Consider the following 27,495-nt stretch of genomic DNA (forward strand, 5'->3'; position numbering starts at 1 on the left):
TTCAATGCATCTCATGCTTTGAAATGTTCATGCTCATCACAACAACGACCCCGAATTCTATGCAGCCAAAGTGTTTATTTTTATCACATTCGACCCACACGCGGCTACAAGTCTCGCATCCAATAGACTTCCTCATTCTACTGTGTTGTAGCCTAACCAGCCACGTTTCATTCATTTGTTTCTGAAACCTAATAATAACATCCACTGAAAAACAATAATGCTATGTTCGTGAACTATTTCAGACGCGGATCAAACAGAGGAGCCATGCTCTTTCAATCATAAAAAAAAGGCATTACACATGTTTAAAAAAGTGAAAATACATAACCGCACTGGACATTTTAGCAACAACAACTTGCTCTTTACTAAAAGAGTGTTCCGATTGAAATTGATTTAAAATAGGCAGTTGTGCACAAATAATAATAACATATGTTACTACGGAATAATGAAATGGGTTGGAGAGGAAAATCCTTTGACCTTGTCATTGATATTGATCGTAATTATTGATCAATAATGATACTACTGTAATTCGAAATAAATTTCACTCATCTCGATCCGAGCGTGTGATGTAGGCTAATGAACTCTGTTTTCGTGGAGGGTATACGAGCAGATGCAACCAGCAGAGGAGTATTTTTTATTGAAGATACCTTGTCTTACCTGCAAGCCGTAGGGCCGACATCCTCTGAAACTCGGGTTCCTGCAGCCATTTCCACATCCTCCTAAAGGTCTCCCGTCCAGATTTAAGTTTACTCCACGGTTTGGGGTTCCTTAAAAGGTCAGAAAGGGTACCTTGCGAACGACACAGCACCCTCTGAGCGAATATAGCCTGTGGGATGCTATACCGCTTCAATTCTGCCGTGATTCTTTGTGCCACTTCTTTGGTGTTGATCTCTTCAAGCTGCCCCGAGTTGTTACCTTGTGTTCCAGAGGAGGAGGGCGGTCTTTCTCGGTTGGAAGCCAACACAGGCCCGTGGGATTGAGGGTGGCCCGGGTGTCCAGTGTGGTGCATCCCGTTTAAATGTGGCATCATACCTGCCGTGGGGCCACCGAGGCCTCGAGAGAGGTGTTGATCCCCTCTGGCCAGCATGGCAGTGTGGGCATCAAAGTTGGAACTAAGCATCTTGTCATGCCCATGTGTGCCATAGTTGTGGAGGCTCTGCTGGGTGTTATGAATGGAGCCCAAACCATTGCCAAGGGGGCTGCTGGCCAGGGGGGATAAACTTTGACCCATCCCGGTCATGTCCTTATGATAGGGGTTGTAGAGGTTGTTCATTGCTGGTAACCCTCTTTCGTCCCGCATCAGCGTAAAACTCCCGCTTACGTTCCCAGAGAGACGTTGATGGTGGTGATGGTGGTGATGGTGGTGCGGATGGTGAAATTTGTCCGAAACTGTTGAGATGGGGGGTAAGGGTTGAAGTGGAGTTAAAGTGGTGTATGTGCCGCTCATGCCCATCCCGGGTGGGGATGTATCGCACGGCATGCTCATTGCGTGATGGAGCGGGAGAGACAATTCTGGTCGGTACTCCCCGGCTCCATCCAGAATCGTTGCCATGCTGGACACCATCGCGGAACGCGACGATGCCGCAGCCAAATCCTGATGTATCCGCAAAGAAGCCCCTGTGTTCCGATTGTGATGGGGGCTATGACTGTTCATCAAATCCTGGTCATGGCTTACTCCGCCATGCAGATTGCCAATGCTGTCCATTGTCATCTCTGGGTTCATGGCGTAAGCATCCAGATCCTTGGCCAGGCATCGATAGGCGTTATAGGCAGTCTTCATTCAGTCCATTGATCTATTTAATGTTTTGTGCCGGGTGGGTATTTCCTTTGGTTTTCTAAGGCCTCTCGGGTTTTTTTTTATAAAAAAATTTACCGATCTCTATCAGACGGGCCAGTGCTGATTCTCCCCATGTCCGAGCCCTCTCCTCCTCCTACGTATTCTGTTTAGGCAGCTGGAGCTGTCCAGGGTGGGCTTGCTGAACGGTCACCCTAACTCACTGGCAGGGGCGTGGACTACTCTGTCACGAGCGTTCGATCTGACCACTCACGTTTGCTCTTTAGCTGGGAGGATCGGGATTGATTGGCTGGTATCCTTAACCGTGTTTACTGGTTCGAGAACCCATGAGTTTAAATGTTTGGTTGAGATTTATACGCATCTCTTGCATCTGGAGTGTAGCCTATGTCAGAAACTCTGTATCTCTTCTTAACTCTTTGTAACCCTTTACTATCCAGAAACTTAGGTTTTTGTTGCATTTACGGTTGTATAACTCCAATTATTATTGGATTATAAATTATTATATATGGTATTCACTGTCCAACCAAATACATAATATGTTGTACAACTAAACATTTCATAGAGCCATTTTATTATATAGATACGCTGTCTAACCAGTTAATTTAATGACATTTAGGTCTAAATTATATTTGGAAGAGATATACATTTTTCTCTCTGTGTTTCTCTGTCTCTATTTTCCCTCTCTTTATCTCTTTTTTCTCACTTCACAGACTATTCTCATGCACGAACGAACCCCCCCCCCCCCCCCCCCTTCATGTTAACATGACTGTTATCAAATCACATGCCCCATCTTTCTCTCTGTTTCGGCTACTATATATCGCTCCCCTCTCCCTCTTTCTCTCTCTCTCTCTCTCTCTCTCTCTCTCTCTCTCTCTCTCTCTCTCTCTCTCTCTCTCTCTCTCTCTCTCTCTCTCTGTCTCTCTCTCTCTTACACACACATACACACACACACACACACACACACACACACACTTACAAGCCTGTTTGTTGTAATAGTTTGATTTGTTTACCATTAATCACCCCCCCACCAACACCACCCCTTGTTTTGGTGCATACAAAGATCGAGTTTTAGTGGGCAGTGAGTCCAATCGTAAAACAAATAGTATTTGAGGAAATCAGACTTTAAACTTGTAGCCCCCATCATGGTAATTGTGTCGTCAATGCCACGCAAGCAACGATGAAGCCTCGCAGGTAGGCTACAATATACTGTTCATCCCAATTTGTGGTCTCTTCTGCTGCCAGCTGAAAGTTTTGGAAGAGGCCCTTGCTATAAGAGACCCCCCGCTCCTCCTTTGACAGCTGATCAAAAGAAAAATAGGTCACGCTTTTCAGACTTCTGTCCCTTCGTCCTTAATTACAGTGTCTTTAAACAAAAGCAACATCTGCGCAACCTCCGAACAAAATAGCCTCCAAAAGCAACCGGCATCCCAGAAATCTGTTACCTAAAGCTGTTTAAACCAAATGTGACCAATTATGTTTCTTTTTGTCTTATCTTAATCCAATAAGAAGGCTACAACTCCTACGTTCCTAAGTATTTATAGAGGTACTCATAGTATTAAATACTTTTACAGTAATATATTTTCCTATGACAGGAACTATTTGAAACGGAGCTATGTTGGCATATCAATTTACAAATCGGTTGGAATTAAGTACCTGAATACGTTACTGTTTTAACAGTGCATAGCCTTTCATATTTCATAAAGTAAACCCGAAGGATAATTCAAATAGAAAAGAAATGTCTATTAGCCTAGTATTTTTTTTCTCCGATGAAGAGGATTAGATTTGGAGTTAAACTCTTGTGAGATAGCCTATAAAGGCAAGCAAGGACGGTGTGTGCAGGGCAGAAAGATATTTAAATCTGTCACAGGACAATTGTTGCTAGATGGACATCACGTGTATTCATGTGATTCATTCTACCATCAGACTTTTAACCTGTTTCTCTATAGCTAACGTTATTTTCTGCTTTAAACAAAGAATAGCATGCAACAACATACCAATCAGAAAAGTTTCTCTGTGGTATAGTTCTAATGAAAAGAAAAGCTAATGTCTGACGACAGGCCTGAATAACTCTGGGTCGATTGGGAATTTTTTTCTTCCTTTTCTTCTTTCATTGCTGTCTTCTCTCGAGCCATCTGCTATGTAAGTGCAGGGTTATTGATTAGAATCATTGTGCTGCAGACCCCATGCTAATCTATACCGTTACTGGCAATCAGTTTGCGCTTTGCTTTGCATCTGTCCCTACACCGCGATCTCCATGACCTAGCAGATTTGGGCTATATTCTGTATTTTGGAGCGTTTGGTAAGTATTCGAAATCCCTCTGTTATAAATTATATTGTAGCCTGTCGCATTCATGGTTTTAAAACGTAATGAACCGCTTAAGGATATGTTTCAAAGCAGGTAAGCTCTCTGTGAACGCGGTGGGCCGGGCTCGAGTCAGCTTGCATGTTGCTAACGTTTGACAGGAAGCAGGCGAATACACATGCAGCTACTTTTTTTTTAACATCTACATGTGGCTGCACGCAGGTAATATGATTTGTCAAATTAACATTGTTATAGTTGATACCTCAGTGGATACTTTGAGTTGTATAATATAATTTAGTCTCAATATGAGGAGACCTATTGTGATAATGTTAGAAGAATTGTAGTTGTTTTGCCTGTGTGTAGGCAAAACAATTGTAGGCCTATTGATCATAAGATATATGTGATAAACATTATGCAGCCTACCATGTATAGGCTATCTATGGTAGTGCACGATTTTCAAAATGTATGTATGAACAGAATCACAATATCAACAGTACCTAATTATTATTGGTAGTATTAGCCTTCTAATATTATCATTCATTTCATTATTGAAATTATTGGATCATCCAACTGGCCATGATGCTCCCCAGCCCTCACTTCTACACTACACACACACACACACACACACACACACACACACACACACACACACACACACACACACACTTCTCTCATTTTTCAAACTTTCAAACTTTCTGATGATATGCTTGAAGCCTGTTTAGATTGGAGCATAAAATGTTTTCCTGATCAGTGCTCAAAATAGATAAGCCTTTTATGTAGGCTACATTTTAAATTTGCATTGATCAAAATTTTGGAATTTACAGAGATCCAGGTTTTAAAATAAATGGCTCCTTGTTTTCTTAATTAGAATGAGATTGTTTCGACAAAGGAACGCATGGAAGGCTTCAACGCGAATCATTAAGGAAAAAGTTGACAGCCATTGAATTGTAGAAAAGTTTTAAAGAATGTTTTAAAAGGATTTGACAATGAAGAACGTGGAAGTTTGCCAAAAGTCAATTCAGCCTTCAATTCAAATTGATTTGAAACCTAATGTGTCTATTTCTAAAAGAGCTCTGGTCAATTTATTATGGACTTCAACTTTGAAGTCCTTTTTATCAACATTTTTATCAATTCACACAACTTATAATAAAGGCAGGGAGTCTATTTGTAAAGTGCAAAGACCAACAACACATACAGTCGTAATTATTAACACGGAGGGAAAAGGCTTGTCCCATCAACTCACCATGATTATTTAATGTAGGCTACGTGTTTGCGGTATTTTAATCATAACATTTAATGTATTGATCAAAGACAGCAACAGTCAGTGTTGGTTCCTCTTTAACAATAAATCATGCCTGTCTTATAATAAATTTCAGAATAAATAAATGTAAGAGGAAAACATGTCACCAAAGAACCCAAAATAAATTATCTATTAGTTTTCAAAGGCATCAAATAAACGTTTAGTTTTCCTCTGCAATACTGCGGGTTTACGCCAAGTTTTAGCATGAAGAGAGTAGCAGTTAAATATTGAACATAGCGATATTTTACATTTCTGTCCACTATAGTCACTTTCGGAGGCTTTTGATGCTTTGAAGGCCATTCTGCTTTACAAGCTCGTGACATTAGAGCAGAATAATAGGGGTCACCCAGGATCAGAGGTCATGCCTTGGCTCGAGCCATCTGACCTTTGACGCTTGCATAGCTTACTTACTTTTGTCGTTTTTTTGTTTGTTTATAACAAACGATGGTTTATAACAAATTATGATTAAATACGAGGATCGAAATTCAGCTCTGCATTAAAACAAACAAACATCCATGTCAGCCTATATTCACTTGACATCAGTAATTTTGTTGAAAAAAATACAATAAATTTTTTTTATTGAATTTGAATACTTCATCATTCCTATTTTTCGTCATAATATTCCCGTCATAATAATAATAACAATAATTAATAGCAGGAGGTTAATGGAAGTATTACCATGGATCTAGAATAAACAATCGTTTGAGATTTGAACATTCTTTTTTTACCGAGCACTAGGCTATATTGATTATTCGCAGCCTTTCCCGACAAACTGTAAATCTACATGAGAAAGCAGCCATTTTAGCCTGAGTTGATGCTTCTTTGTTATGAATATTCGCTCTTGTGAAGGTTGGTTTATCTTTACCTTGCTTGTGTGTACTCATAACAAACAAAACTGTTAAAGTAATCTTTCCGTTTACAATTTAATCATCTATTCCAGGTAGGCTTCTCAATTTCAATGTCCCACTTTCGTTTCATGATTCTCAGCATGGACATAAAAACACCGTTCTTCATTTCTTGTGCCCTTTGATCCTTGGCCTTTCACCCCCACTATCACTGAGAGAGAGACCACCGCACATGCAGCTGACCAGCAGCATACTGGAAAGTGACTACATTACCTTTATGCCACAGATAGGTAAAAAAGACAGCAACAGCTACTACATCAATGAGAATCATGAAATACATTTGGCATAAGATTTGTCAGAGGTCCCAAAGATTGAGGTACAGTCATACAAATCAAGTCATATTCAGGAAATAGTCATAGGCTAGTGTCCCACACTCAAATGTTGTTTACTTCTGACTTCTTTGCGTAATTGTCATTTCAAAATGTATGAAATCATCATGAAATGGGATGTTATATACAGCACAGTTCAAGAAAGAAGGTTATGAAACTTTATGGAGACAATTCTATACATTTGTAAATCTGAACAGTGATAAATATGAAAATTTACAGGATCATAAGAAATAAATACAATATCAACATCTTAGCCTTTTGTCATCACTATTGCCTGATCCGTTTGAAAACAGTATTAATAATAACCCATTTTGGTTGAGGTGGATGTGCTCGACATGCTTTACATTTGCCTACAATGCTTATCATATGTTTGATGCAAAAACATGGAATTTGGCACCATAATGCAATTTGTGGAGATCCTATGTATTTATTTTCTACTGTTGAGTTGCAGTATGTGACCCTCTGTGAGTATATAAACAACCCCATTAGACAAAAATTGCTGTTATCTGGTCAGCAACCTTATGTGTAAGCATTAAAGGTGGCGAAACCTTACATTGAACCTGGTTGTTTGTCTGTTTCTTACAGAGTGAGTGACAGACTGAGTCTGATTTTACAGTTGAAAACACACAATAGTGACCCATCCCTATTCATATTTCTCTCACTCTACGTGGAAGGTTGCACTTTCTTCACGACTCCTTTCTCATCCTCAGCAGGCTTTATTGATTGGCCAGTCTGCTTTGCATAATTTCTGTTTACATTATGCACAGGGAAGGAGAAAAAAAACAGTGTATCCCCTTTAGTTAATTGTGCTGTCAGGGTTGAGACCGAAATGAAGTTTCTCAGGTTTTAAATGAACACGTTGGCAGAGTCCCTGTAATTACTACATCCACCTCACTGTGTTTGCATAATACATAAGGTCTTCCTCTGCAGGACAACCTAAATGGGATAATGCAGCTTTATTTGGTTTCTGTTATACAGTAGGTCCATTTGAGGAGAGGAAAACCAAACCATTGATCCGAATGATACCAAAAAAGATTAATAGGAGGCAACAAGTATTATCATCAGTTGATGTGAGAAATGTTGAAGTCGCTAGAGTAGACCTGGATCAGCACTGGCCAGGCTTCAGCAGCAAATCCTCACGAATCATCTCGAGCTGGCAATGCAAGAGGAAGTCTCATTTGGCTGCACACCACAAGCCAGGGACACCGTTAGGTCATGATGGAAGTGATTCAAGGATTTGAACAGTTACTGATGAATGAATGTTCCAACATTTGGACTTGATACTGCAACAGTATTTTATGTACTGTTAATGTTAATGTACAGCATGATACAGTTATGACAAAACAAGTGAGGGGACAGGAAATTTAGTGGTTTCTTTTCCAGTTGAAAGAATATAGGCTACCATATTGTAGCTATAAACATATTCCGTCATAAATGAATCTAAATTGTTTTAATAATTGTTTTGTGATTAGAAGTAAAAGGACAAACAAAATGGTGGACAAGGATGCTGCATTTCAGGAGCTGAACAGTCGGGCCATATTATGCATGTGCCCCTCCCAAATCCCTGAGGGAGTTAAAGGCCAAAGGTGATTTCATGTGAATAGGTCAGTCATTTTACGTGTACACGTTGTTGTTTAGGTTGTCAAACCTACAGGTTTGTGAGTGGATGTGTTAATGAAAAACACAGCTGTGTGCTTTCAGGATCTGTTCTGAATGTATGTAAATAGATCCAACGAAATGAAACAGATTAAAGACAGTGGACTTAAATGATAAACCTGAAATTTATTTGACACAAATCTCTGCACCAGAGGACTCCTGGTATACAGTAAAGGAATCAGAAAGTGCATTTACATTCACAAGACTTTATGGGAGGGCAAATGTGAGGATATGTTCTCCACAACTATTAGAACGTCACATTCAGAAAACCGGCATTCAGATCATGGTCGGTCATTAGTTTGAACCTCAACATTCAAGGAATTAGACATTAACAGACCATGTACTTCTGACTGACACCATCAACACTTTAGACGTATAATTCCCAAACATCTAACACAAAGATGCAAACATAAACTTGTACAACACATTTGATATTTCATAAACAATGAACAAATTAAAATCTGATACTGAAATAATCACAAAAGGGGAACTCAGACTTGAATATATGTCATTTTACAGGACAAAAGAACAATAGGGTAAAAGTGTGATACTACAGATAAACAGTACAAATAATTCTACAATCAATGAATCCTCATAGGCTTGTTCTAAGTTCCTGGTGCAAAATCAAATGTTGCATGAAATAGTCTGATAAAGGGAAAATAATTATTTGAAAATGCCATTTCAATACACTCCATTTGACCAAGGGTTTCAGTGATGTCCAGTGTACTAGACGTGATACATAGGTATATTCTGCTGTCTGAACCTTTTGGTTTTCAGCCAGCCGGGAGAATAAGAGTCATTGCAGCCAACGACGGAACACAAAAAGAAAATAGTCCACAACTGGGGGAGCTTCTGAGTCTGTAGGGCTAAACTAAAACATCTTTAGTCAAGGGCTGGAAGACAGAGGGAATATAAAAGGATTGATTCTGGAGGCAGGTCAATGAAGCAGGCTTTAATGATTGTGGGTGTTAGAGTCGACTGAAGCCATGTGGAGAGGGGAGTCAGAGGGGAACTGGCTAGTGAATAAAAATAAAAAAACACCCAAAAGATCTTGCTTATACTCGGTGTTGAGCGGGGGTTTGAATATACACATGTGCCACTCTTATCAATACGGAGGCTACTCCAGTGTACTGGACCCCCTGCCCGAGTTGAAATCACTTCTCTCCTTTCACTAAGCCGCTAGACTCGGACTCTTCCGGCGCGGCATGAGATTCCTCCTTTTCTTCTCGATTCCCACAGAAACGACCGGGCTTAGTCATCTTAACAGTGGCTCAGTGTATTAAACTGTATTTGCAGGGACAGTAGGGAGCGGAACAGCACCACACTACTGTCACGCCAATCTGGCGTTAGCAGGTTTACATCTGGCATTTCAACGATTAAAATGTCGGAATTTCTGTTTCTGTTACGTGGGCCTATTTTTTTTTAGGCTGGATGGATTGATGGTTGTTCTGCAATGAATCTATACTCTTTGGTTGACTAAGTATGGCGGTAACAGTTACCACTTACCATTTGCCACATACAGTATGCTAGCAAATGCACATGTAATTAACCATTCTAAACTGTTTTTTAAAAAGCTCTATGTGGCTCAGGAATTATATATATTGTATGTTGATAATATGTATTCTTAGCATGAGCTTTCTACTATGTCAGAGAGCCTCGGACACTGCAGAATCCAGGAAGTCACAATGCAAATCAATAGACAGGACAGTAACATTCAATTCAAAACTTGTGATACATAAGATAAAATGTGCTTTGAAAATTGACATTGAGTTGTAAGGAAACGCCACTAACAATCATCCAATGTAGTCAAATGATGTATTTTGTATTTTTGGCATCATTTCTGTGTTAGTTATCCTTAAATCAAGATGAGAACAATATATTCAAGTATAGAATACATAAATAGATATGTATGACTATACAGGTAGGATATCTGAATATGCTTACTAAAATCAGAAGTTCTAAATTAGAAATTCATGAAGAAACAAAGTGTAACAAGGACATCCAAACAACACTTCAACTCTGAAACAGGACAAGAAAAATAGCTTTTTGAAATCAGCTTGATTACAAAAATAGTATATTTCTTTCATAGCCTACCTGCCTTGATGTGAAATCTGAAACGGCTGACTTGAATTTCACCCGAATTTCACTTACGGTACATGACCAAATCCTAAACCTTTGACAAGTGCCATGGCTGGCACCATAATGGATAGCTCCATGTTCCCAAAGTCGGACTTGATTTACATACAGCACAGCTGGTTGAACGCTCCTTCTAGACTGCCCCTGCACCATCCCTGAGGGCATTGTCACATGTACTAATGAGACAGCACACTGCATTGCAAGAGCACACACACCGATGAGCTAAGACCCCTATGTAACATACACGCACATACACACATGGACTCTAGACTTTTACAACGTAGGTTATTCGATGTGAAGCACGCAAGTCGCACACACATACACAGGCTTTGAGATATAGGAAGTAATTCAATTCTAAAAGGAGGGAGACGACGGCAACAGACTGCCTTACTTTCTCTGAATAGAAAGAAAACATCTGGACTCAAATATTTGTCCTCTCGGATGGTCGGTTATGCATATAATTGAGAGCAAAGATCCAGGAATAAATCTGCCAAGCTGCTGGAAGATATGGCTGAAAGGTCTGTTTAACTTCTTATTGTCCTCCTACCATCTGAGTATGGGAACCACAAATTCATGAACTCTCTCTCTCATCATCCTTTCTGTCCCTTTCAAGTACATGAGAATTCATTCATACACTGCATTTACCATCTGCATACTTAGTCATGTCCAACTGAATTTCTACTCGCATGCCATTTGGTCCCACAGCTACTGTAGGTATCTTTAAGGTGACCTGTTGTTTTTCTTGTGCTTGTTGAATGATATTTGAAATATTTACTGATATTGTATTTCAAGAATATGAAAACCCACACCAACTGAAATCTCCTGAGAAAAACCAATGGAGCCCAATACCCTTTTCTCATCACTACAGACAACCAGCCGGCTCCAACCCACTAAGACAGGGAATAAAAACCTCTACAGCCCAAAGCTCTGTTAAGAGTAAAAAACTGCAAGTTCACTTATAGATGGACATCTAACTGAATATCATCGCTGCAGTTGTGCTGTAGCAGGTTAAAAAGCGCGAGAGAGGCAGCAATATAGCCAGCTAATGGTCACAGCCACGAACCCCCTCCCAGGATATTGGGATCCCAATGGCTAAGAAGCAAGAGGGGGCCTGGCACTGCGGGCTGGGCTGGGCAGATGCATCCAACTCCTTCAAACCCCCCCCCCCCTCCCCCACACTCATAAACGGAGCGTCTCAGGCACAGTGCGACAGCGTCAGCTTCAGGAGGCCCTCCGTGTGCATCTTGTAGAGGAGCTTGAATTCGGCGGGCAGCTGGTGGGACTCCTGCCACTTGGTGGTGAACTTGGTGCCTTTCTTGTCGTAGTAGTGGTAGGGCAGCTCCTTGCCCGTGTTGGGGTCCCAGCCGAAGGGCCAGAAGCCGTACAGGTGGATCTCGTCGCACATCGACGACGCCAGGGTGTACATGAGGATGCCTGTGCTCAGGCGTTTGGGGGACAGCTGCTTGGTCTTCCAGTATCTGGACATGCAGACACGGAGAAAGACCTTATGAGAACACACCCGAGGTGTTTGAACAATTTAGCAATACAGAGTTGTGTTTGTGTTGTTTATTTACAGCCACTATTGAAAGCTCCATTTCTTCATGGTCCTTCACGTAAATGATTTCCACAGGGAATTATAAAAAAGCATTAGGTGTCTGTGTACTATATTTTGTTTTATGAACTCATCTCTTTACAGGTGGTTTCGTACTTTGTACATTTGTTTGTTAGCTTATCATTCTGGGGAAATCTATAGCTTTTTACTAGGGTCCATCCAAATGAAATACATACAATTTATAAAACAGAAGGTATACATTTTCTGAAGCCTGTGTGATAAATGTATTTCAATTCCCTGTAAGGAAAAATAATGAAATGTACTTTAGGGGCCTTCAATCTAAATTTCAGGATAACAAAATTACAACATGCTCCTTTTTATATTACTGGTGTATCACAATACAAAAAATGAGTTATATAATCGTAAAAGAGTTTAAAACCATGTTTTTGTAATCATGTATCCCTGACTTCAGGCTAAAATGTCACACTGGGATCACAAGGGTGTTTTCTTGGTCTAATGGTCCATTACCTGGCTTTGGCTGTCTAGCTGGGCTCATATCTCTATCAAGTTGAAAACCAATTTGGCTGTTGAAGCTGTGTCACATCTACTGACATAAAAACTAAAATCGCTCTTAACAATACACACTCAAGGTGTCTTAAGGTGGACTGAGCCTCTTAAATAGAGTAATTCTGTCCAAGCAGGTCGCTTTAATGGGATTGAGGGAGATTACAGTGCATTCAGTCCCTTCTGCAGGCAACAGTGAACAGTAAGTTAAGCTCCTCTTCACATGTCTCCACGCCATACCATTCACAAATATCCTCCGTTTTATAATCCCTGTCTCACCCTCCAAATCTCTCCCTCTCCATACAACACAGCTCAATAAAAACCTGGACACAGCCATGGAGTCATTTCAGCGTTCTATTCTAGTCACTAACAGGAAGTATGATAAACCAGGAGTCCTTGTTGTCCATCTGCTGTCTATTATGTTTGATATTGTGGATGCCCATGTGAAATAAATCAACCCATTTGAACTGTGAAGGGGTATGGATCAATCATATGGGCTCTCAAGACAATTCTTGCATAGATTTGAAGTATTATTATTATTATACCTGCTGGATCATTCTTTCTGTTGTTGTTATCATGCTGGTTAAATGAGTCGACGCAGACATAAAGGGAGACGATAAGACTCACTTGTTGACGTACTGCATGATGTTGCCAGGCCACGCCAGCTGCACCTTCAGCTGCCCCCGGTGCTCCACGAAGAAGTCGACCAGCGTGCGCGTCACGGTGGCCGAAGTGTGGAAGAAGAAGGCGGGGATCCACAGGATCGCGCCGTCGAGCTTCTTCAGGCTGAGGAAGAAGTTGTTCCGGTCCTGGATGGTCAGAAGGTTGTTGTAGTACTTCTCCAGGATGCTGGGGTTAAAGGTTGTCATGTTGGTCCTCCGCCCGACGTCCCTGCGGAAGATCTCGGTGGGCGCAAAGTTGCAGCGGAAGACAAAGTCGAACTTCTCGATCTCTGCGCCGCACCGGCTGCCCGTGAGGATGCCGCTGTTGCCCACGACGGCGCACACGTTGTAGTGTTTGTTGATGACGGGCGAGGCCTCGGGAAGCAGGGACTTGAAGTTCTCCCCGATGGAGAACACGTACTTGTGGCTGGAGTAGTCGTAGTGCATCAGCTGGCCCACGCGCACGCCACCGCGGGTCAGGGTGAAGTTGTGCGCCACGTCGATGTACTGAGAAATCTCCTTCCTGGAAGGCAAAGAGGGAAGTTAAAAGGCAAAACGGTTGTTTCCAATCACGCACCGTTAGTTCCCTCTGCCAGAGGCGTCGTCACTTCTTACCATTTGGAGGATATTACACCCTTCATTCGATTTCTGCAAGGATCGTCCATGTTCTCTCCACATACAGCACATGACTAGAATCCTATGTTCTTCTACAGTGAGTCATGGTGTCATAGCGCTTCATTGACCCTGCGGTCCCTCACCTCTGCTCCACAAAGGCGGATCGGTTGTAGCGCCACTTGGAGGCGTTCTCCTGGAGGCCCTCGTTCAAGGCGTTAGTCAGAGGGGTGAAGGCAGGGTCCAGGTACTTCATGGCCAACTGAGACCTGAGGGAAGACAGTGAGGTTAAGGTTAGGGATCAGGTTAAGAATTCAGTGTTGTCCCTGGAATAACATTTCTAACAACAACAACAACAACATCTAATGGTTCTAGAAGGTGTCTGAACCCAGGTTGCCCTTGGCGATCCTGGTATCTACCCTTAGACCAACAGGACAGCTCTTTGGTCCAAGGGTGGTCTTGTTAGCCAAGTCCAAAGATCTTGGCTGTATCTGTGTTTAGAGCTAGTAACATGTTTTTGACCCAGTATTCCTCACTCAGTGGCACTGCTGCCAGCTATGGGCAGTGCCAACCCAGCAGGCACTCTTCAGACCACACTGAGAACCGGCTGCTCAAGCCATGGTTTGTTACAACTTCCCTGTCAGGGCGGAAGTGTTGGAAAGGAGCAAGAGGCTTTGATCTGGGCTGTTGCCATTTCAAATGTTTCCATGATTTTTGTATTTCTGTGGGGACGATGGTGATCATGTTTATGATTAATTACAAATATTAAATATTTAAAAAAACTTTTAAAAAGTTATTAATATTCAGTTGTTTTCACCCTTCTTCATGTGTAGACAAAACCTTGATTGTTAGTCTAATATCTGGCCCAGAAAGCAAAACAGTTAATAACAGATGGAGGCATTGGTTAGGAACTGGCCAGATAATACGCTCCGCAAAATGGCTCCCTCCACATAACCTTGGCTGCAGCAACAAAGAGGGAATGATTACAGGGAGGAAATGAATCTAGCAATCGTGTAAATCAGAACCAAGGACAGCTCCCTCGAGCAGTCAGTGACCATGGCGTCAGAGCGGCGCGTTCACGACCTCAGCATATGGCCTCGGAGAGAGCACAAGTCAGAACATGCGCTCTGCTTGTTTTCATGTCGGGGATTAAATGATGCCCTCTTTTCATAGGGTGGGCTCGATATTCACACAGCAGTGCTAGGATACCAATGAAAACAACCCTGAAAACGCAGTGTTCTTGCCTACAACCCAATTCAAAAATGGACAATAGTAGGCTAGCTTACTAATTTAATGAGACTTATAACCCTGATGTACGATTGAAGATATCGACAGAGCTTTCAAATGTGTAGGCTTCTGTACAAGTGAAGGCCTTTGATTTGTGGCGCACAATATCACCCTCAGTCCATTGAGAAACACTATTTTAACTATTATGTCGGAAATACGTCATAAAACACAATATGGTCTAGGCTACATTTCAAAAATGCATGTTCAAAGATACAATCTACAACAGCAAAAACTTACCTAAATCCTGCATGGAACATGTACATCCGTGGTCCCCCCGAATTTGCATATTTGGGGGTCGTGAAGAGAAAATCTTTTTTTATTGACACGTAGCTTATCAGTGACAATATGAGCAAAGCAACACTGAACATTATCAGACCCAGCGCGCTCGCTATGCGGACCATCTTGCCGTGCTGTTGACATTCCCGGCTGTGGTGAGACGACAAGAAAGGCTATGCATTCATCAGAGGAGGCGACATGTTTAGGAGGAGGGTGTCCGTTGGCATCACATATCACATTTCATAAGCAGAGAAGCGACCGGCTGTGGCTGAAATGGCTAGTATGGTTTGTTTCTGATCGCGTGGATTCTCAATATCTCTCCCCGCAGCTCCGGCCATTCCGTATCCCCACCGACAAGACGGATGCGATTGGAATCATGCCACGGCAAGATGCACGCATTTCGAATCTAATTAATTAACTCCATCGGATGCTTAAAGGAGACCTCACCTATCGACGAAATCAAATAAATAAACATCCGGTGTTGAGGTGGAGCCTTTTTGTCTCGAAAGGGTTTACGTTTTTTTTTTTTTTTTTTCTGCAAGCCGGGAATAGATGACATGTTGTGCATATAAGCCTCCAGCTTTATAGCGTTGTTTTGGTGTTTAACACTGGCACAGTATTTCAGGGATTCTGTACACTCACAGAGTTTACAACCTGGCATCTCAGAGACATGCAATGTAACCTTTACATGACCTAAGTTGTCCTATTATTATGTGAACGTTGTTATGTTTATTGCTAGCTATAGCTCCAATGCTCACAAATGTCTGGTTGCTCAATGCAGAAAGCATTAAGTTGACCAGTAGTCACTTGGTGCCTGTGTTGCTTTTTGTGCTCTCCCCCATCATAAACACACACCGCGCGCACACACACAAACGTGTCATCTAACAAACAAGTTGTTTCACACGAGCCCATCTCCATTTCTCACCCCCTTGAAATGCTTAGAGTGGAGAGGCAGTACATATTCCTCTGGGCTTCATCTTTAAAGCATCTTAGCTGATTCTGGAGACAGACACGATACAACAAAGTGGCCCTTTATACTCAGTCTGAAATGGCCAGTGACATTTCAGAGATGACCTTTCCAGTCGTGTCAGCTCCCCGAGGTCGCGTCACCCTCATCCCAGAAGGTTCTAGGGAGCCTCTGTCTCAGAACCATGTTCAACCCCAAGCATGTTACACCCCGTCCCCCGTCCCTCACCAACCCCTTCACTCCCTGCCGATCGCACTCCCAAACCCTGAATGACAACCCCCAGCTTCATTGAAAGTGGACCCATGGTTCTTTCTACAGTCAAACCGGGGGGGAAATGGCTCTGTCGCAGACAAGGCGCCCGGCAAAGCCCTGTCTCCACGTCCTCCGCAGGTGGATGGACCACATCGTTAGATAAGAGTGACAGAGAGAGAGAGGAGGGGTGGTGCCATGGTAACCGGGAGACGGGGTCGAAAAGTGATACTCGCAATGTTCTGGAAGCCAGAAGTGAGATCTGGTATGCTGATAGAAGCAGATCGGGTTCAACAGGGCTGTAGATACCGGGACGGCAGGGATAGCTTGATCTCAGGTGACATCACCTTTGGGGAAATTCTAACACGCTAGCTCATTAAAGAAAGAGGTGGAGATTGAATTGACAGTTCAGTTCAGCAGTCTTATGAGCTGTTTGGGGAGGAAGGTTTAGCGCCAGTGCAGTCCGCTTTCCCTCCCTTCTCTCTCTCGTTCCCTTGCTCTCTCTTTTGGACTCCGTTCTTCTCTCGTTCTTCTCTCGGTCTCTCTGTCTCTCTATCTTTCGCCCCCACCGCTCTCTGTCTGTCTCTCACTCTCACGTGTTTTCTCGGTTTTTCTCCCTCTTTCTCTCTCTCCGCGAGGACAGGCGAGGCCTACAGGGAGGCGGGACCGGAGCTGCATTCAGGCCATCCACACTTTTACCTCACCTCCCCTCTCCAATGTCCCCCGTCTCCCCATTGCCCTCCTTCCCCCCTTCCCCCCACTCTCTCTTTATCTCTTTTTCTCTCTCTTTCTCTCTTTTTCTCTCTCTTTCTCTCTTTTTTTCTCTCTTTTTTTCTCTCTCTCTCTCTCTCTCTCTCTCTCTCTCTCTCTCTCTCTCTCTCTCTCTCTCTCTCTTTCTCTCTCTCTCTCTCCCTCTTTCTATCTCGGCATGGACAGATGAGGCGTATGGGGAGGCAGGACTAGAGCTGCATTAGGGCCATCCACGCTCCACGGCATATGTCAGATAGGTTCTGTGCTCAATGGGCCAGAAGAAGAGGTTGCAATCAAATTGCCGTGAATCGTCCATTAGCCGATTTGGGTTAATGACCTGGCCAAACTGCTACATGGCCAAATTGGAGACAAACAAATTCTAAATGTGTTTTCACTCCTGTCAACAACATGGAGCAAAACAAAGCTACAGGTCGTTCAAAGCGTATGTTTCTACTTAACGTGTGAAATGTGTGTTACGTTAGCACTCCCCTTTCTCAAACTATCAAATAGCTTATCTTTTTTAACTGTTTAATGGCTTGTACACGGCATAAGCATGAGCTGGAACAGTGCCTCCACCGGAGACGACACGAGCCAAACAAACGTATGTGAGGCCTGAGTGGCGCGGAATTGATCATCATCTTTTCCTAATCATTCACATTGTTTTCCGTAGCGTAGGAAAAATAAGACAGCTTCAAATCTGCACACCTCTCGTGAAAAGACAATTAATAATCAATCGCCTGTCTGTCGATGGCGGGCCAGCTGGAGATGAACAGCCATGCACTGGGCTTCATAATTGTGGAACGGGCAGCGTTGTCTTTGTCTCAATCAAGAAGCGTGAAATTGCAGTTCTTGTACTTAGCGTGGCCCACTGTACGAAGGCCGTGCCGTTGGCTGCCTCGTGCCAATGAAGAACTGCTTATACACACACACACCAAGTACATGCACACGCACACATACACATTCTTGCTTTCAGGAAATGCGTAAGGCATGACATAAATACTTGCTGTTTTACATATTTAAATTCTAGTTTTTGCAGTGGAAACCAATCACTTGATGAGCTGGGAGGAGGTCTGCAGGAGGGAAAGAGAGGAACCGGGAGGGGGGGGGGGTCTCCTGGATGCCCAAGTGTCACATGACTGCAGATGTTGTGGATAGGTTGTGGTTGGGTTCACGGTGTTGCTGTTATCATCAACCCTAATACTGGACACTATTCACATTCACAGCTGTGTGCTGGTTATGTAATTTAACACATTTAAAAAATGGTTTGTTCATTGTTTACAGCATTTGATCATTCCCCCCTGCAAGGTCACATTGAAGAGCAAAGATCACACAACATCCTGTGGATTCTGGCTAAATTGAGTTCCCGCAGTGCTTTGTTATTTCAGGGGTAGAGCTGCGGTATCGAATATGAGACGAAAGATACGAGAGAAAGGGCATCTGTCATGGTTTGAAGGAGACAGGTCAAATGAACTGGGCTGCGGAGCCGGAGAGTGGATGGACAGGGCCTTGAAGCGCTGGTTCCTCGACTAAAGGTTGGCTATTTTTGATGGAACAAGGGGAAAGATGAATGGGGACATTAGGTGTGTGGAGATGGTCCTGCTACACCACCCCCTCCGCCCCCCCCCCCACCACCAACTGCCTCCCTCCCTCCTTCCCCAAACCCTTCCGCCCCTTCCTCCACAGTGATATATGACTGAGGGGGGTCAGTCACCGTGAGACCACTGGGGGAGGGGGGTGATGAGGGGGTCTGGGTGGTGGTGGTGGGGGGGGGGGGGGCAGTGTAAGAGGGGGACAGTGGACGCACCGGCTGGCCGCTGAGAGTGGTGGTTGCTAGGCAACGGGGCTGACCAGGGAGCGGTGCCCCTGATTGCAGTCACTCCGGATCAATTTCCGCGTGCGTGGAGCTGACCAGTATCAATCACCCTGACACGGGGGGGAAAAACTCATTCATTAAATGAGTTTGGGGGCCAGTGGAGGACAGAGAGGAGAGAGAGAGAGATAGAGAGAGAGAAAGAGAGAGAGAGAGGCAAATGAGAGAAAGATAGAGGGAGTAGGAGAGAGAGAGAGAGAGAGAGAGAGAGAGAGAGAGAGAGAGAGAGAGAGAGAGAGAGAGAGAGAGACTAGGAGAGAAAGGGAAAAAAGAAGAAGTTCACAACACAGTCATAGTTAAAAACAAGTCAAAGGACACATAAATCTCCCGGGACACACTTTTACATTTTGTTGTTGACAGTGTCAATGAGTTTGAGAACAAGACTGATGGACGTGAAAAAGCCTGTTGGAGTACTTTTTTATTCAACGATTATTCTGAGCGCACGTCAAAGGGGTCAGTCAGGAACTCTCTCGCACAAGAAGGCACAAACTGAAACACACACACACGTACACACACTCATTCATAAACAAACAAGCAAAAAACTTTTTATGTCTTTTAACATTTCAGGCAAATCTTGAAACGGCTCTCACCAGATGAATGTACAAATCAGCTCATGGCGCTTCCACCTGAGATCTTGGAGACCCCTGGACCTCCAGTCCCCAGACGTTCTCTGACAGTCCAGCCTCATGTCAGGTACCACACGCAAGCGAGCGGTACAAGCATCCCATCAGGCCTCAACCCTGAACGGTATTGAACAGACCTTCTGCAACAAAGAAAAAGAACCCCATCTCATCAATTAGAATGAATAAGGACTACATTCAGAACGACCGGCAGAGACGAAATGAGAAATTACGTGGCATTGACTGGTTCTGCACTTCATTTCTGAAATGTAATCTCATTTTTTATGAGTAGGGGAGATGGAGAGGAGAGGGCCCCTGGTGTACAACGGAACCAGGTTTGAGGAAGGGCACGCCTTCAGAGCAAATCCCTGACGAGCGCCAGGAATTACATTTCGGAGGAGGTGGGAAGGAAGGTTAGGAATAGGTTGCTCCGAGGTTTACAGCCTGCTTCGCTTCATCGGAGTCTAATGTGCCTAACCGGAATAAATTAGTGTACTTCTTCAAGCTGTTCAAATCCCACACTGTATGAAGAAGTCACTGCAACCCCCCCCTCGCCCCCCCCCTTCTCTCTCTCTCTCTCTCTCTCTCTCTCTCTCTCTCTCTCTCTCTCTCTCTGTCTCTGTCTCTCTCTCTCTCTCTCTCTCTCTCCCAGACTCCCTCTGTCTTTCTCACTCTGTCTCTCTGTCTCTCTCCATTCAAACATATATATAGCTTCATGACAGAACCCCCTTCCCTCCTCCAGCAGGTATAGGAGACACATAGCCCTGTGCTTTACTGAGGGGCTATTAAGGTTATTAATAACCTTAGAACCATTAGTGTCTGGCTGAGCTGACATTGATTGGACAAGTACCCCAGATGAAGTATTGTATCGGTGTGTTGTGATAGCTGTAACGAGAGCAGCGCCAAAGCCTTACTTTGTGACATAGAGGGATACATATGTGACGTTAGACAGCAAAACCCTCAGCCCACCTACAGATGAGTTATTAAAACAAAATAAACCAATGTTGTTTTTTTTCCGATACACCCTACGATGGATTTGTTATTTTCCTTCTTTAACTTCGGAATGATACTATTGGATTTAGGTCAATTTCCTTTCCTGGTTGGATGGTCTGGCGTTTGTTGTTGTTTTTTCCAAGCGTTTTATTAATTCATGATTTGTCTTATGAGCTATGAGAGGCGTGCGCCACAGACATCTCATTCTGTAGCTGTGGAAAAAAGAACAGATGGGCCGATGCATACCTAACCTCCACCAGAACTGTCTTACCATTCATGAAACAGAAAATCGTCACTCAAGGAAATGGAGTTTATAAAAAGATGATTGTCAATATCCCTCCCGAAATGAGCTCAGACATGGGTTCACTGCGCTATAGCCTTTTGAGTTTGCGACCGGTTTATCCATTGACTAAGCTACTGTTGGTATCAGTTCTCCTGTCACTTGGTCCCATTAGTTAACAATGTCCAATGGCTGATGTATTTATGATCCATCTGTGTGCCTTTCCTTTCTTTGATGAGTACGTTATCACATTCCAACAAACCCCCCCCTCCACCCACACATGTCCACGTCTCTCCCCCCCCCCCCACACACACACCTTCATCTGTGATAAGGCCACAGTGTTTGTCTCAGAGCTATGAGCAGCTAGATAACATGAGGAGAGTGGTGAAATGGCTGACTCTGACTCTTTGGGTAAACAGGTGAGATGTGAGTGAGTGCTTGTGTGGCGATAGGCTTATCTGGTTGTCGCTGGGAAACACGCGCGGGCACACACACTTGCACAAACACAGAGACACAAAGACACGGTGACATGGTCACTCAGGCACACAGAGACACAGAAACACACAGACACATATATATACACACACAGACTCACAGACACTCAAGAATACAGACGTTGAAAAACAGACAGACACACGACATGAACTCTGAGGAACTAGCATCCAAGATCCTAACACCCAGGAATCACTCTAAGTTCTATTGTGAGTACAAATACCAAACAAAGCAATATGGGTAGGGTAAAGTAGCTTTGGTAAGGTAACTGCTCCAAAATATCTTACTACACCCAGAATGTCAATGGGCTCAACAATGCTGGCTAAACAATAACACACACTTGCTATTTACAAGAAAACACAGTGTTATCTCTTACTCACTGTCGTACAATGCAAACTAATCAAACCCTTGTTGAAGGCATTAAGTGGATATGTCTCTCTGGTGTTTGGTTATTTACAATGGCACAGTGAATTCCATTGCAGAGTCCATTGATGGCGAAACAAGACCTTCTGATTGAGCCTTTAGATCAGAAGGAGCCCTCACACTCATCCTGCTTCCTCGGCTCCTCAGCTCCTCACTTCCTCACCTCCTCACCTCCTCACCTCCTCACCTGGCAGGCTGACAGTGTGAAGGGGAAAGCCTGGCATGAAGTCCTTTTCCCTCCCTCACAAGGACATGCGAATGTGCCTTTGCGTGAGGAAGATGGTGTGTGTGTGTGTGTGTGAGTGTGACAGGTAACCTCGAGTGTGTACATCTGTGCGGACACCTTGCCACAGCCGCATCCTCTGAGATATCACTCCCCCACCCTTCCCACCCTCCCCCACCCTCCCACACCCCCATCCCCTCTGCATCCCCTTCGCTTCTGACCTGACGCGGAGTAATGTGAAAAGATGATAAAGTATCGATTTCTTCTCTTTTTTTTCTCTCCTTTCTGAATATTTGACAAGTAGACACTGGGCTGTCAAGGGGTAGACATTGCCATCCTGACCGCGAGTAATTAGCAATTGAATTATACGTGCACCCGTGTGGCTCAGTCCTGGCCGTTACGCACTGACGAAAGTGAACGCTCCTATTAACCTCCCTGAAGGCCGGGAGTGGCCCCTGCCAGGCCTCGCTCAGACCTGATCACTTCCTCCCCATGAGGCTTCCTTCTAGCTCCTTCTTCTGGTTGAAAGATGGAGCCTCTGGGTTCCCCTCATCATTTTTTTTTCTGTAACCTCGAACATTAATGTACATTTCTAATGTGTGGAACGAGATCTTGGGTAATTGAAATCCATAAATAAGTAATACGTGAAGCCCATACAAGGATAGAGAGAGAAAGGTCTGGATGTTCTCGTTCACGTGGTTAGAAATGATGAGGTTTTTCTGCTTTTCGCTGCTCGTAGAGACGCAGCTCCAGAGGTTTTGTCGAAGCTTCTACGATGCCGCAGAGTGCTCATTGTCTGAGTTGACATGGGTGTTTTCAACCTCTTACGCCCAGAAAGAAATATGCCATCTTACAAACCCTTAATGGGCTTTGTGTGGCGGTGCTAGGAAGGTGGTGGTGTTTTCTTTGTATTTGTGCGGTTGGGGTTGAGGGTGGAAGGAGGTGGAGGTTAGGATAGTGGGGGTCAGGAACTGGTCATGTGACCCCTGTCAGCTCTAACCATGTCTTCATGCTTAAGATAAAGCTCTGCTTAGAAGGACATTTCGAAAAGAGAGCAAATAAACGTTTGACTTGTCCAAACCTCTAATCGGTAGGTCCAATGATGATTAACCAGTGCAAGGCACCAAGCCTGTATTCACTGATTCAGCAGGGCTTCATCTCCTCCACGCTGACATGTCGACTCCCATTTGTCCAGGCGTGAAAGAGAACAGGCCTGAGTGACATGTGTGCTCGCTGCCTTCACACGTCTCATTGTCTGGTTGCATGTACAGTACATGTTGACTCAACCAGCCTCTCTCTTCACACAATCGCTGTAGACCTTAAGGGCGGACTAGAGCATGAGTCAAGAGTGAGCCCGTGGCCTTTTTGCAGACAGTGACCCCGATCACTCCGATCCCTCGTTTCAGCACCAGTAACACTGGCGGCCATTTTCGAAGGCCCGCCACACAGATATTAACGCCGGCTAAAGAATTGTGAAATTGATGACGATTGGTTGGTCCCGCACGGTCACAACTGTCTGCAGGTGGGGTCTCGCCACGCTGGACCGGATCAACGAGTGACAGCTGTCGCGCACTTTGATGACACGGCTTAGCATTTGGAAAGTGGAAGAATGAAAAGAGTTCATGTTTTCTGCTGATCTCGGGCGCTTATCTCGCTGTGTAAATATTGTTGCTTCTCCTTGCTAAGCCGTCTCCAGTAATCCTCCACGCAGCTCAAAGGGGCGGTGACGTGGCAGGGCCACTGACACGCGGGTCAACGTGACAGTCTGGGCCTGCCTCAGATGGGGCTCGCATACCTACGGACATGTCATCTTATCTTTCTTACCCCACACATCTCCCTCCCCCCCCCCCCCGGATCCCTCTGATACAGGGTGTGGAAATGTCACGCTCTCCTCTCGAGCGAACCCCTCCCCATTGTTGCTGGTCGACAACAACAACAACCGAAAATCGGATTGGGAGTAGATTCAATCACTGTGATTGGATGTTTGGCATTTGGGCCTCTGGGATAGACGTTTAGAAGGTTCAGCCGTGTATCTGGCCCAACCGACGGTTTTAAAGTACAACTTTTCAGCAGTGACTTAAAAATCTATTTCTTGGCTCGCGCCTCCGAATTCCCAGCCACAGCAGCCCATGGAGCGGACGGTGCAACCCACCGTGTGGTGCCTGTCATTAGACGTGCCTGAGGGATACTCTCACACTCTGTGTGTGAGTCGGACAGACAGCCGCACCCCACCATCCCCTCAGTGTAGTCTCTGAAGTGTCATGATATATGTTTTCCTGCTTGGCGGCAGGCTCTGGCTAGCCTCATGTTGCTGCCTTCAAAGAGGATGTTGATGGCAGCGCGTTTCATTAATAAGTCATTGTGTGTTGTGGTCGGGATCTCCACGAGGAGATTAATAAGTGCATGCTGCTAATATAGGGGGGAGGAAGTCACACAGCCAAACAGGTTTTTACCTTGGCGGAAATTAAAGGGGCGCTACTCTTTTTTTCCTGTGGTGAAAAATGAAATAGATTACTAATGCTTTATGCAGACGTTTTGCCATTAAAAATTAATAGTGTAAGCATCCATGTTTTTTTCTTTTTTCTTCTAAGGCCAACTCCTCCAGGACTGTATACACACTAGCAGCCCACAAGCTACGGCTAACATCAAGCTTACACAAGGCCCAGCACGGCTCCTGTCTGTCTCTCCCACACCTCCGCGGAGGGGGCTGTGTTCGGCCACCTCTCCGCTGTCCTCTCCCCCACCTCCGCGGTGTCGGACGTGGGTGTCCAGCCCCCTGGAGACCCCCTTTCCTCATGCTGGAGATAGATGGTCCCAGCCCAGCGTGGATCCCATGTCCCCTCCAGAGGCCAGAGGTAGCGGGAGGAATGGTTAACCCCCATGTCCACGGCCGAGGCAGCCCGCTGGAACCTTCATTAACCCCCAATGCGGGTGAACCATACATCTCCAGCGGCTGATTATCGCCAGCAATAAAGGGGGCCACCCGTCGTATGGCGGTGCACCCCCGCTTACTTTTTCAATTAAAAAAGGAACAGAGCTCCATTAACCCTCCGTCTGCTCCCGCCATTTCTCCAGCCTAACGTTGTTTGGACGACGTCTGGCGCGGCGTTTAAAGGAGCCGTATATTACGACAAACTGTCTCGAAGTTCTCTCGCCCTGACAGAAAGCTAACCATCCGCCGTGAAATATGGGGCCCCTTGTTCAGGGGCCGAATCATATTTTGTAACTTCGTTTAATAACCAATGTGTGAAGCCACTTAGAAGGAAAATAAGGTGCCAGCGAGGACTGATACATGAAGTCGGGGTTCGGCTCGGAGACCCTTGGCTTTTGGACGTGGGAGTGTCCTCTCCCGCAGTGAAGTCTTGTTACTGGTGTCCTGCCCATGTCAAGGCGTCGGTCGGTCGAGATATACGCCAGACAGCAAGACTTTCAGTGTTTCTAAGATGAAGCGGAGACGCTACTGATGTCTGCACAGACTCCTTGTCTGAAGGACGTGATCATGGCTCACTGTATCTTTTCAGATTTTTTCCCTCTGAAGTCCATAAAAAGCTTGAAAAGTCTGACAAGTGCCACGCTTGTGTCACAGCGACTGTCCTGGAAGCAACCAAGGCAGGAAACAGTGATTACTCATAATTATGAGGCTATATCTCTTGTTTTTCCAGAAATCACAGCACACAGCTCACTATTGGGCCAGATTCTTGATTGTCCCCGTCATTACAAGCCCATCATGCATCCGCACTCTGTAGTCACGGTGTCCAACAGTGTGTGCAAATAGAGTAATTATTATTTTCATCATAACAAACAACACAAAATCCTCACTACGGGGCACAACATGGCAGACGTTGTTGCCCCACACCGTGCCAGCGTCGATTGTTGGTGGCAACAATGGAAGATGACTAACAACAGAAAGCAGCGTGTAGCGTACAACCTTCAACCCCCCCCCCCCAACCCACACACACACACACACACTCTCTCAAACACCGCCCCCAACCCTCGGCCCCCTCCGTCCTGATTGGCAGGAAGGACTGCTATTGATCTGAGAATCAGTTTCGAGAGTTGATTCTACTTTGCCAAAGGGGGAGGGGGGTCGGAAGGTAGAAGGCATCACTTATGTGTCCCTGCTATTGTAAGCACCATAAACGTGTCGCCAGTGATTCAGTGTGTGGAGTGTGGTAGCAGGAAAAACAACAACAAACCCCCTCAAAAACTGTCCGGGAAACAGACACAACGGTCTGGACTGTCAGCCAGGAGGTTGCCCACTCCTTGGACAAGGTGGTGGAGGTGGGGGTGAAGAGGGTGAGGCAAAGGGGGGGAGGGGAGTTTGGGTGGGTGGATGGCTAAGAATTGATTGGAGGCATTGGAGGTGGCTTTGCTGTGTCATCGAACAAACAACTGGCCCAGGCCAGCCCAGTCCAGTCCGTTCCTAACGCAGTCTAGTCCAGGCCATCCCGGCCCAGTCCAGCCTAACTGTTCCCCTAACCCCACTGGAGTCACAGAGAGCAGGAAGCACATGTCCCAGCTTCTCCTGCACCGTGCGCTGGCTCGGCCTCCCCTCACCAGGCCTCACCAGGCCTCTCCCATCAGTCGATCCGACCAGCCAGCTAGCCGGAGCTCTTCAAAAAGCGCCCAGTGCACAATTACAACGTTCCCCCCCTCCAGGCCCCATGGCCCCATTCACCTTCTCCTTAATGTGGCAAAAAAAACACACAAAAAAACCAGAGATCAATACGACCCCATGTTGAAAGCTGTTGTGATGGTGGTTCTCATGGTCGTGGTCTTAATTGCTTGGCTGTACGCGAGAGATAGACTGTGCGCGGCCAGTCACACAGCGCAGGAGGCAACAGATAGAGAGTGAGTGTGAGCGTGTGTGTGGGTGTGTGTGTGTGTGTGTGTGTGAGTGGAACAGTCAGGGCCAGGATCAATAGGACTCACATCACAACACTGTTTGTTTGGTTGGCCTGATTATCAAAGAGGCCCTGCCTTCCTGTGTCTATCTATAGCTCATGTTAGGCTGATTGACAGGGGCATCATCTGCTCTCACGTATCAAAAAGTTATTCACTTATTTTAAATTCCTTTTATTTGGATAATTACTGTAAAATAATGTGATGGTGTCATGGGGTTCACCGAAACATGCTTGGAGCATGGTACTGGCTCTAGAACACTCATTTGTGAAATGTTTGTGTGTTTGCCTACTGGTCATGCAGGCTGTCAACCGGCTGCCCGCTGTGCACTGATTGTGCGTTTGCTTGCTGTC

General features: G+C 44.8%; 2 protein-coding genes across 3 annotated transcripts in view; both read right to left on the reverse strand.

Annotated features, from left to right (window-relative positions):
- Positions 1-1,921, reverse strand: part of onecut2 (one cut homeobox 2) — an 11,022-nt gene extending 9,101 nt beyond the window's left edge. Inside the window, exon 1 of one of the 2 annotated variants that reach the window (XM_084693325.1) lies at positions 655-1,921. In XM_084693325.1, the coding sequence (XP_084549451.1) occupies positions 655-1,777 (1,123 nt within the window). In that variant the 5' untranslated portion in view covers positions 1,778-1,921. Of the gene's footprint in view, positions 1-644 lie in introns of both variants that reach the window. The other variant, XM_084693326.1, reaches the window with a different exon arrangement.
- Positions 1,922-11,613: 9,692 nt separating this feature from the next.
- st8sia3 (ST8 alpha-N-acetyl-neuraminide alpha-2,8-sialyltransferase 3) lies at positions 11,614-15,756 on the reverse strand. The gene is made up of 4 exons (XM_084693816.1): positions 15,335-15,756; positions 13,957-14,079; positions 13,164-13,721; positions 11,614-11,898 (listed from the first exon to the last, which is right to left on the reverse strand). Exons 1-4 carry the CDS (start codon positions 15,496-15,498, stop codon positions 11,616-11,618), a joined length of 1,128 nt encoding a protein of 375 aa, XP_084549942.1. The 5' UTR covers positions 15,499-15,756; the 3' UTR covers positions 11,614-11,615.
- Positions 15,757-27,495: the final 11,739 nt, after the last annotated feature.

The sequence above is a fragment of the Hypomesus nipponensis genome, chromosome 27 (assembly GCF_054491055.1).
Source record: "Hypomesus nipponensis isolate SF chromosome 27, ASM5449105v1, whole genome shotgun sequence".
Taxonomy (NCBI): Eukaryota; Metazoa; Chordata; class Actinopteri; order Osmeriformes; family Osmeridae; genus Hypomesus; species Hypomesus nipponensis.